Raw genomic sequence first — 12,048 nt, forward strand, 5'->3', positions numbered from 1 at the left:
GGCACTCACATCGTTACCTTTGCAAAGGAAAATGGCTGCAACCAATCGCCGATTACGATGTTTATCAAGAATAAGAAGGCGATCAAAGCAACAGTCTTCAAAAGGACATAGGAATCCTCGCAAGTTGAAGTTTTACATCACAATCCCCATCTCAGGAGAGAATAATGACTACACTTCCCAGTGACACGAATGAACAAATACTCTCAAAGTAACAGAAACTTGAGTGTTTATTATCCAAATCCAATTTCCACATTGGTCACATGGTGATTTCATTCTGTGTATTGGCCCTGATGTGAAATACAGATGAAAGATAAGCGACACTATGAATTATACAACTTGTCTTTGGCGGACAAATACGATTCATCCAGACAAACAAAGACTCAAAATGTTAGTCTAATAAACTTCTTGTTTATTTGAGATACAGTCTATGCTCAAAAGGGAATGACCCCAAGGTTTTAGTCAACGTGAAGCATTGTCCCATTCAACAAGTTGTAAATGGCTTCTACAACACGCGTTTGTCATATTTCCAAGAAAAATGTATTATTATTTTTTTCTGTTTACTGTCTCCTGTTTTGTCTGAGTAACTTTGCGTGACAGGTGCTCTAATAATCCTAGCTGTAAAGCTCTGGCTCTTACATAATACCAATGTATACAAAAATAAAAGGTCTAGCATTAATTTCCAAGTCATTAAAATGTTATACGATATATCATTTGTATTCAAGGGATCAAACATCATAAAAGAAGCATCAGTCTGGGAAAAAAGTGGCATTTAACAATCAGAATTAGTCAATTAAAAAAAGTATAAATATTTTAATCCGTAGCAATGCTTGTGCGATTGGTGCAGAGTTTAACGTTAGGAATTCAGCTGTCCTGTAGTGATGTCATCAAATTACCTTAGTACCACGTCTGTGAAAAAGCACACGGTTGCCTTTGCGCCTAGCAAGTTTGCGGTATTTCTAGAGCAACCGACACATTTTGTACTTTTGTCACACCAGATGTTGGTGCTGAAGTGCTGTATAAATATATTGGTTATGTGCAATAATCCAACGGCTGATAAAACGCAACATCTAACTGAGATTTGTGGAAGAGGTTTATCAGTAAAATTGGTTAATGATAAATCATCTCACTATATTTTTCATACAAATCAAATATTTTATCTTTGCCTCGAGTAAACTGCAATATAAAATTCAAGGAAACAGCCAAAGCTTAGGAATCACCTGTTTCAAATCAACAAAGGGGATAGCACAAGACAGCAAAGATGAGGAAATGGGGGGGTTGGATTTCTGAGAAAAAGCAGATTTTTGAACAAGTGCCACGGCGGCTAAATGACCTGTTGACGCCAGGAGAATCGTGGAAGGAAATGTGATTGGTCTTATTGGGGGATGAGCAGGAAGAGGGTGGCCAACTGATAAAAGTGACGTTCGGAAAGGCGCTCGGTGTCTCGAGGCGTATGCTCGCGACCGAGAAGGAAGTGCTGGTATAGTTGGTGGTGGGTGAGGCCTGCTTATTAAACTCACAACTGCTCATAACTGCAAAGAGTGTGGTGGCACCGGAATCCGGCTCAGATGTCAATGATAAACTCGGATCTCGTTCGTTTAGCTGGTAAAACCGGCTTCAATAAGAGGAAAGCTCAACGCCTACAGGTGGGGCAAAGGCGGGGGGTTATTAAGTTATTTGTCCTTATGCAAACCCAGTATAGTTGAACAAGTTTACTCTGAACAGACGTGTGAAGTTTATTATGAATGTCAAATTTCATATTTAACTGCCAATATATTAGAATCATGGCAAAATTCAAGCAACTTTTAAGGACTTTCATAGCCAATTTTCCAATTTCTTCAGTAACATTAATATAAGGTGTGAATCATGCATTTTGCAGAGGCACAAATATATCTGCGTTTTACACATGCAATTTTTAATCTCGTGTGTGCATTTATCAAGACAATTTTAGATCCTGAGTAAATCCCCATATGGTTTTTTTTTTCAAAAATTAGCTTTCATTTTCAGTTGCAAGAAGTTCTTCCCATTACAATTTACTACTGGGAAAAGCTATTTAATTTGTTGGGCAGATTACATAAAACTGCAAAGGTAAGCCACCAGAGAGTAGTATCTGCGTCATTTTTAAGCAGACTTGTGAAGAAAAAGGATAACAATTACAACAATTTACAAGCACTTCACCCAAATTTCAAGCACTTATTAATCCTTGAAAACACATTAAAATTCAAGCATTATTACAGGGATGTGATTTGACCAAAGTGAAATTATCTGAAAATTAGCGGGGGGGGGGGGGGGGGGGGGGATTGCTAGCTGGGGGGGGGGGGGGGGGGGGGGGAACCAGGTAGGACCAGGGCAGTGCCCTGGTGGGGGGAAAAGTGGGGCGAAGCCCCCCCCCGGAGCTCATGGGTTTTTTTAAGTACTTTCTGAAAAACATAAAATACCTCATGCAGCAAGCTCTGATAAAAACACAATCATGCATTCGACTAAGATCATCTCTGTAACTGCATACATCAAGACACTCAACATCTTGAAACCTAAAAAGTGCAAACATGCAGCATTCATTTGAGTTTGTGTCAATGATTAACCATGTTATTAATATTAAGTAAATTATGTACCATAATAATATCGTGGCCATTAAGAAAATCAATGGTAGAATATCATACAAGTACTTAATTTAAAAAATATAAATACTGACAATAGTTTTGATTACTATTAGGCTTAATAATATTTTTAAATTTCCTAAATCATATTTTAAATGTAATAATTTATTTCTTTAATAGCAGCGTATCCAAGTATTTGATAAATGAAAGTACAATAAGTATAGGCCCTACAGTAAAGTGTTGGTGTAATGTACACATGAAAATCTATTATTGTAATTGTTAAATATTTATGGCCATTTTTATTACGTTATAATATTTTCGAAAAAAATGGGAAAACTGTCAAATAAATTTGAAAAGTTTACCACCTACCTCAAAATTCACGACTCTATCAGCAACTGGTACAGGTTGTTGGGGTGGATCACGTCTCTTTATTACCGCTTCCGATTGTGATGTCAATAAGGGATGGAGGCCGTAAAGTTTTGGAGTTTTCGTTTGGGCACCGAAACTTCCAGCGATGGAATAATTTGTCGTTCTTGACTGGAGTTCTTTCACGTGTTTTTTGCTCTTTGCGTGACTTTCAAGAGCTTTGAAACCTCTCCCACCATAGTCGATGGTATCATGACACCAAATGCAAAGTGCTTTCCCGGCACGATCGATCTTCCGAATAAAGTCATTGAACAAATTCGTCACAGTCTTCTTTCCAACATTCGTAGATAATTCCTTCTCCAACCAGTCCCATCGAAACTTGTTTTTTACAATCTTATCAATTTCTTTAGCTCGCGGAGCATCTTTGCGTTCGATCACGGACATCTTTCTTTAAACACCCGGCAAAAACGTGTGAGAAATGAACAATGGCACACTCCTATAACAAGCGCGTTTATTGGTCAACACGAGACTTCAACCAATCGCAAGTACGTTTCATTTCAGTTACGGAAACACTCAAATGGCATGCTGTCGAGACGAAATCGTTTTTTTTTACCAATTAAAACACCGGAAATTTTAAAATTTTATTTTTGGAGATAAAAAAAGCGTAATTCCGCGAATTAGCGGAAAAATCACATCCCTGATTATTAATAATTTCAAGCACCTGTACGAACTCTGAATCGAAAACTGTGCAAACTGAGGGTTCATGACAGCAACCATTCTGCCCGTACCTTTTCCAGGTCAAAATGCATTTTGGCCGTGCTATCACAATTACACGTTCTTATACTACATCTGCAATCTCAGAGTTCCCAAAAAATATTTTAAGCCGTGTTCGCTATTCTAGCCAATAGCTTCCTGCGACACACCAGGGTTGCAAGGAAAGAGCACCGTATCCTTATGGTTGGGTTAAAAAACTGTCTGTTTTGCTCTGAATGTTTGGAAACTCAAAAGAACTGTTCACTTAGAGTTAGCGAGAATTTTCTGGGATAATGAACAACGGGAACTGCAGATAGAAATGGTAAAAGCGAGCCTGAAGGAAATACGGAAAGGTCGTATTTTGTTCGCCTGCTTTCTTAAACAATCAAAGTCCAAATAAAAGTTCCCTATTGGTTCTACAATTTGTGATTTTTAAAACAAAAACAGAGAACTGGCTCTTTATATTTATGGAGACATCAACACTGCCTTGAAGAAGAATGATTGGAATTTGTGTGGAAATACTTTAAGAAATGCAAGACGGTTGGCTCATAAGTAAATGCCGAGGCCAAAAACGCACCTTCTGTAACTCACATGCAGGATTGAACACGCGATCACACATGTAAGTCATGGTTCGGACTGGATAATGCATTGGATTAATTTTTGGAGCGTTTTGCGGATTTAACAAAAAAGAAAAAGTTGTTTGCCAAATTAATTTTAAAATGGCTGTTTGAAACGTAAGAAAACAAATACAGGAACACATTGTCAAAAAAAAAAAATAAGCCCAAAATATGTTTGACTGAGGTCGTGATCCCAAAGTCTACAAAACATCAACAAAACTAAAAGAGAAGTATGCCAAGATACAGCTACTGAAATATTGTTGACGACACTCACGGCTAACGCTAAAAGCTAGCTGCTTGGCCAAAGCAGCAGTAAAGCACGAACAACGGTCCAAAGAATGATCTGTTCCATAAGTCACTGATGAATCATTACATCATATAAAACGTGGTATGCCAGAAAGAGTGCGACAAAAAGGTAACGACACTCAACGGGTAAAAAAAAAAATCTTCAGCAAGATGTTCCTGTAAAACACTCTAAGAAAGTGAAACCAAACTTGGACTTAAAACTATGATCATAGATTATGTCACGCAATACTCATGCAAATCTCAGGATGACTATTAAAAAGATTGAGTTTCATTTTTTATTTTATTTAAATTTTATGATGGGACCAAAAAATGAGTAAAAGCAATGACAAGGAGGTTTGAGAAGCATAAAACAAGAAATGGAACATTCTCCATGAAATATATATATTTGCAAGCTCAATGAAATGTAAGAAATAAAAGTCAATATAAATTGGCTCTAGAAGCAATCATAAATCATCCTATCTTATTATCTTTTTTCAGTTCATACATGACAAAAGGTCATAACTTATTTTTATTATAATTACAGTGATTATTGGTTAGCTTTTTGAGTCTCCTGAAGAGCAACTATGGTTTTGGCTTGGTGCCAATAATTTTGCGACAAGTATAGTTTTCACATATACGCAAGACTAGGTAAGACTGTAATACCTTGTTTAATTAAAATTTAAAAAAAAAAGGTTTCAATGCTTAAAGCCCACAACGATAATACATTTCGGCTCCTATGGTTTAAATGTTCTACTTCATCCCTCTTATCACCAAGATGGTCATTTCATTCTTAATCAGTGGTTCTTAACCTGGGTTTCAATTGAACTGTAGGGTTTCGGTGGAGCCTCTGCCACTAAAGTCAAGACACACCCACTCATCATGTCTATATGCCAGGACAAACTTTTTTGGGTAGGGGTTTGCTCCCTCAGATGAAAGAGATAGTACTGGTTTCTGTGTTGACCAGTAGCAGAAGGAGCCTCCTGATCTGACTCAGATACAGCCCTTTTATCATATGGTCAACATTATTTTTCAGGGTGAAGCGTCATCGTGCTCTTCAGAGGTGTTTAGCAAACAGAAAAAAAAGGTTTGACAAATATTTTTGGTATGTTTTCTCATGCATCACGGGGTCGGAGTCAGCGTCCTATCCGGGCGATTTGCAATTACATATCCAATTTGTATGTATTGCAATTTGTAAGTCAGTTAGAACCCCGTTATTCTTAGGTTTCGACTTGTAAAGCCAGTTCGGTTAAAGATGGTGAATCTGATACTTGGAACAGCAGCCAAAGGTGAATTATCCCAAATTCCTCTTTCAAATAAAACCATCAAATATTTGAAAAAACTGCCCGGTTCCAATAAGATCCCCGAGTTGTGCGTGAAAAGATTTGTTTCCCCAAAAACTTAAATCCAAAAGCTTTCCTTTCATTGAATGCTCTCCGTGTTTGGTATGCCTTGGTCGTTAATTTCTCCTCTTCCTCCCACCCTGTTGAAGGCATAATAGTGACGTTTGTCACCTATTGATGACGTGCAGGTCACTTGAATATGTCTCAATCGTTCACAGAGCAGTCACATTATGAATTTCCCTACGGGGATGAATAAAGTATCTATCTATCTACATTCCAAAATATCTATCAGATTTAGGACCACATTTGAAAGTGGCCTGGGTCTGGTGTGAAAAAATCAGACATGTGCTGTTCAAACAGACTTCAACAGATCAGATACAAATCGCTTTTGAGCAAATAAAATCTGATATTCCAGCATTGTAAACTTTGGCTGAGAGCATTTGACCACAGCTGAGTGTTTTATGAACGTATGTGTAATGAGATGATGCTTGCTTTAAGCTGGACGCCGCCATGCTACAAACCAGGAAGTGCGACCAAATCACAAACACATCTTTGGAGGGGACGCGACTAGCCAAGGAGGCCGCACACAACCAACTTCTTCCCGCGAGTTGTCAGCAGACATGTAATAGAAGCCACTGCGTAATCAGATGACCAGCTCCCTGCTTGCTCAATCCTTTTCTGGCTGTGTGGTTGCTCCATCATCAACTCACTTCCCTCTCTCCTCCTTTTTTCTGCCGAGGGCCCCGCCCATCCTCTTGTGACGTGCTAAGCATGAAGGCGACCCACCCATCTCCTCTACTAAATCAACATCAACAGTGTCACGTCGGTCACATGGTCGCCATTCAGACCACTCCGCCGACGCTCCTCTGCTTAATTAAAAGGCGGCTGTGGTCTCGGCGCGAGTTATTTTAGCAATATCCAAATGGGCAGTGGGCATGACGAGAGCCTTTAATGAATGCATTTTTTTGCGTTATGGCATAAACGTTAAAACATAAAAAAAAGTCTGACGTCACCCACTGGGGATGTGAATTCAGTCTCTTTTTGGAAAACCGGGTCTTTCGGCTCTGTTCCCAAACAGCTCTACAGATTTTTATTTTAGAAGAATGTAACATTATTCACTGAGATCATTTTTATTCCTTAAAAATGTACTAAGCCACTATATTATAATAGCCTTAAGTGTTTCAATCTACAGTGAACTTCTACTCGATTTCAACTTTCAAAACCTTTATATTAAACAAAAAACAGAGATATAACATCAATTACATTGACCAGTCACGAGCACCCACGAGAGAAAGAAAGGAAGAGAGAAAGGGAGAGAAAAATATTGAGAAAAAGAGAATTAGAGTGACAGATGGAAAGACTGAGCAAAATATACAAAAAGAGAAAGCTAAAGAAAGAGATGGAGAAAAAGAAACAGAAATATAAATATTACAGAGAAAAAAAGAGAGAAAAGGGGGGAAATGGGAATAGATAGAAAGCTAGGAAAAAAGAGAAATATAGAGAAAAGAAGAGAAATTGAGTTAAGAAAGTTAGAGAAAGAGAAACTGAAAGATGTGGAAAGATAAAGAAGTGAGAGAAATGAGGAGAGGAGAACGAGAGAGTGATATGGAAAGGAAGATTGAGAAAAACTATATACATATATGTATATGTAGAGAGAGAGATAGATAGAGACAGAGAAAGAGAGAGACAAAGAGGAAGAGAACGAAAGAAAGAGGAAAAGAGTTAAGCGTTTCAAAAGGAACAGGATCAGCATTGATGGGGAGCAGACTCTCCTTGTTCACTTCAAAGAGCCTGCCTTTAAAGCTGTTTCATTCGCGAACGACGCATCACTAGCACCCACAGCTCGAAAAAAACAAATCCTACTCTTTCCTCGCTCTCCTTAATTTGATCAGTTGGCGTTGCCCTCTCCATAATAAATATCCCAGAAGAGGACAGAAGAAGCCCCTTTACTGCCCCTAGACACAAGCACAACAGCAGGAAAACAACAGAGAGGGGTCTGTGTGGATGGAAGCCGCACTATACCGAGCAGCTGACCAGGGGAACCAAACACAAGGGAAGACTGCAGTCAGGGAAGGGGGCTGCTCAAGCTATTCGATTGTGACTTAGCATGAATTTACACGCAGCAGGAAAGAAATGACTCAGCTTGGTATGAAAAAAAAAACAAACTAAAAAACAAGAGTCCACCACGCATCATGAACATTTGCAGAGTGGCTTCAAAATCGGGAAATTAGGCCGTATCATTTGGAATTTGGCTGATACTGTAAGAAAAATGGCTTTAAAGGTCACACGACCAACTTTGGTGGCCGTTGCTAGGTTCCAACTTTATACCAAAGGCTTTCTTGTTGCTCTCCCTCAGGAAAAAATAGTTTATACAATGTGAAATAAGAATATTTTACATCCTAAAAGTTCAAAAGCCTCATTAACACTTTTCGCACTAGCTTAACTCCTCCACCCAGCCCAGTGTTTGACTGTGATCGAAATGCACAGAATGGAGGAGCCCTAGTGGAACTAGTAATTTCATGCCTTTTTCTAACTATAACAGTGGGTCCCTGGTTTATGACCATCCCAACATACCATTTTTTGAGGTTGCGGAAAGTGCGCCGCATAAAAACACACGGTCACGCGACACAAAAAAAGCATGCTGGGCTACTACAATACGGACGGTTTTTCTTTTGACTAAATCAAAACTTACATTTTTCTTAGACAAATATCAATTGTCATTAGAAATGCACTTATAAGCTATCTTACATTGGTTTCGCAGAAGTCTGCTGTCATTTTGCGGAATGCCATTGCTCACTTCTCCTGTTCTGTTTTTCTGAAAGCAATTGTCTAACAAGTAGTGGAGACGTCACAATATATTGCTGACGCGGTCACGCTTGTAATTATCCAATTCCGTAGAGGTGATGTCCTGCAGCTGAATTCGCTATCGAACTGAAGCCTCATTTTGTGGTTTCTGGTTTTATTTACTTTAAAGCGCAGTCTGTTAATGTTAGTTAAAACATTTCCTGCAGTGCAAGTAAAGGTTGTATGCTGGCCAAAACGAATTGTTTCCATTTCAATTCCAAAATATCAAAATTGGGTGAGCAGCGTTCTACGACGCACCATCTGAGGAGTTGTAAAACATCATTGATTTACATCCTTTGAAAGTAAAAGAAGCGTAAACTGTTGGGAATCTATTCCTAGAATTCTGTTTATTAAAAGCCAAGTAAATACACACAATTCGATTATTTTTAGTCTGACTGTGAATATTTAATTAGCAATGGTTGGGTTACCCCTAACATTTACCTATTACTCGTGCATGTATACAGATCTCAGTAAAGTGCATGTGCCTTCACGCAGATCCCCTAATCAGAGATATTTTGATTCCCCAAAGCACTGAGACTAGTACAGAAAAGAGTGAAACACACAATCTCCAGCTTACTTGCTAAAAAACATAATGTGTGTTGGAAAATTTCTCAGGAACATTAATATTTATTTCCTGCCCAACAGTGAAATTACCCCAGGCGTTTCCATCCACATAGAGTGTAAGTCTAGGCTGATGCGGGACACAAACTCTTCTCAGGAACACAGCAGGTGACCAGTCACAGTACAGTATGAATGACACTAAGGCCAATCGGCATCGGATATCTCAAGTCAAGAGGTGCTGGCCAATCAGCTGTCCAAAGTGTTCCTCGTAATGCGGGAATCACTTAAACCTACAAAGGAGTGAACCAGTGATAACTGAAGCGCGAGGTAGCAAGGGGTCTCTGTATATGAGATTGTAGTTTGTCTCTAGGCATGTCACTGCTTCATTTAGATGCTCCAAAAACCCAATACTCTGTTTCCAATTGGATTATTGCCTGGATGTAATCGTAGTCACAGGTCTTTACATTTTAAGTGTTACATAATGTACGGTACAGTTAAGTCAAATGGCTTCAGACTGCCACGGCGACATCAGGAAAACCCGTCTCCTCAGTCAGTCGGAAGCTGCTCGTTTTGGGCTATAGTGGTAGAGGCACAAACATACAGGAATATCAAACTGTATTCAGCCTCACCGCCAAATTGATGGGTGGTGCCTTGGACCAGCCCACAGCAACTGAAGTCCCCTGCAATTCCCTTGGAATCTATTGTTGGTAACTCGGACGCACACTCACACACACGTTCGTCCACGCTTACGCACACCAACGCATATGGCGTCCTAGTTTAACCTCTTGGTGGGATTTGCTTGAGCCAACTATGCCCGTGTGGTCCAAAGCGGCACCTTGAGAAGTAGCATAAAAGAGAAGAGTCAGGACAATTATCGTAGCGGTATCTTTTGTATGTGTGGCATTGAGCGCTAGGCGATGATTAAAAAGGAAAAAAAAAAGTGTCCTTGCTGCTTCCTTCTGAGAAGCATACCACACTGCTTCTAAGCAATTTGGGCGTCTTCAAGTACCCTCTTCGTGTCCACGAAAAAAAAAAAAAAAAAAAAAAAAACGGGTCCAACTAGTACGTCCAGCCAAACACATGCTTGCCTCGTTACCATGCGAGGCACTCAAAACCACAAGTGAGGCAGGTGAGAAAGATGCTAGAAAAAAGCCGCACAATTCCGACATTTATAAAGTTTTGTTGACACGAGTAGGGAGGTCTCGAAACAATTCCAGCATACTAAGTACATCGTTTGCAATACCTTCACAGTTCCGCACTCCTAATTTAACACAATGCCACGAGGACATAGAAATAAAAGCTGCATGAGAACAGAAGAAGAGGAGCTGTGCAGCACATTGACCCATTTGCTTTCCCCTAATTTACGTGCAATTGGGTCAAGAACTCTGAACTCCTTCACTGGCAACATGGTGTGGGTTCCAACCTTCTTGTCTGACTCACTCCTCGAGACAATGTGTGAGAATGTGTTTTTGCTGTGCTTACCATATAGGAGGTAAGTGTCCCCCCAGTTCAGCCTCCCCTGCCTGCCTGAGGGCCAGCCTGTTTCTCGCGGCAGGGCTCGAGCTTCACCAGACAGGAAACTTGTGAGTGGTCCTCGTCATCTAGGCAAACCCTTGCCTGATCCCACACAAACAGACCCCATCGCCTCCTCCTCCCTTTCTCCCTTCAGCAACCATCGCTACCCACCCCCTCTATTTTCAGCCCACAACTGGGATCTGCATGATCTCCTCTCATTGGCCCGCCGGCCGCACTCACACCACACCTCCTCGCCAGGATAGGTTGGTGGCTTCTCTCTTTCCTGGATTGCCACAGGCAAAGCACTCTGGGAGACGAAGTTCCGTCAGCCCGCTTGACCTGTTCTGCAGCTCCGGCGTTGGACTACGAACCCCAGTTCCCCTCACCCCTCGCTTGCCCCCACTCCCTCTGAGCCTGTTTTAACGTAAGCACTCCAGGGCTGAATTATACAGTTGAGTGTGTTGCTAGTGGGCTGTCAGGTATTAAAGTACAGATGGGGCATTAGAGGGAAACAAACACATGAATTGAATTGAAAGAAAATGACAAACGCGAGTGTCTGATTCCGTCGCGCGTTTGTGATGGGATGACATTTCACACATATTTCTAACTCCTGACCTAAATAATAACAACAGAGCATGCTGTGCATCGCTGTCACAAAAAGTTGCTTTGACTTTATAATTAATTCATAACTGTTTCCGCTCTCTCGCTGCCCCCCTCCCATAAGTGCTTCCACCTGCCCGAAAAGTCACGACTGTAAACTTTTGAGATTCAGTATGGGGGAAGTAGTGCAAAAAAGAGGAACCTTGACAGGCGACCCACCTCTCAGGCCACCACCCTCCACCACCAGCTCCTCTCTCATTCCACCCACTCTCTTCTGCTTGCCCTGCTCCCCCCCCTCTGCTTGACAGGCCCAGGGCAGCCAGCGAGGGGATGGCAAGGCTGCCTTTTAGCTCACCTGCGATGGCCGTGGTGCCGCTTGTTTGGTTAGCGCAGCCCTCCGCTCTCCTCCTCTGTGGAGCTCTCGCTCGCTCTGTGGCTCTCGCTGCCTTCTCCCAGCCTCTGTCACTGTTGTGCAGGCTTAAAGCCCCCGTATGTGCGAACCAAGCAGCAGCAGATCAACTCAATTCCCTTCCTGGTTTCTGGAGGGCAAAGAGGTCCCTCCCTTTCTCTCTC

At 41.0% G+C, this 12,048-nt stretch overlaps 1 protein-coding gene across 4 annotated transcripts in view; it reads right to left on the minus strand.

Moving 5' to 3' along the window:
• The window catches only part of zbtb7a (zinc finger and BTB domain containing 7a), a 31,899-nt gene that overhangs the window by 15,999 nt on the left and 3,852 nt on the right, over positions 1-12,048 (minus strand). The window contains exon 1 of one of the 4 annotated variants that reach the window (XM_088350394.1): positions 11,831-11,947. The exons of 2 other annotated variants lie outside the window; for them this stretch is intronic. Coding sequence is in view for 1 of the 2 variants with exons in the window: in XM_088350390.1 (XP_088206516.1) it covers positions 10,843-10,845 (3 nt within the window). In the remaining variant the exon portion in view is untranslated. Of the gene's footprint in view, positions 1-10,842; positions 10,987-11,830; positions 11,948-12,048 lie in introns of those variants that run through there. One more of the 4 variants, XM_088350390.1, reaches the window with a different exon arrangement.

The sequence above is a fragment of the Urocampus carinirostris genome, chromosome 12 (genome assembly GCF_059441175.1).
Source record: "Urocampus carinirostris isolate Australia breed hairy pipefish chromosome 12, RoL_Ucar_1.0, whole genome shotgun sequence".
Taxonomy (NCBI): domain Eukaryota; kingdom Metazoa; phylum Chordata; class Actinopteri; order Syngnathiformes; family Syngnathidae; genus Urocampus; species Urocampus carinirostris.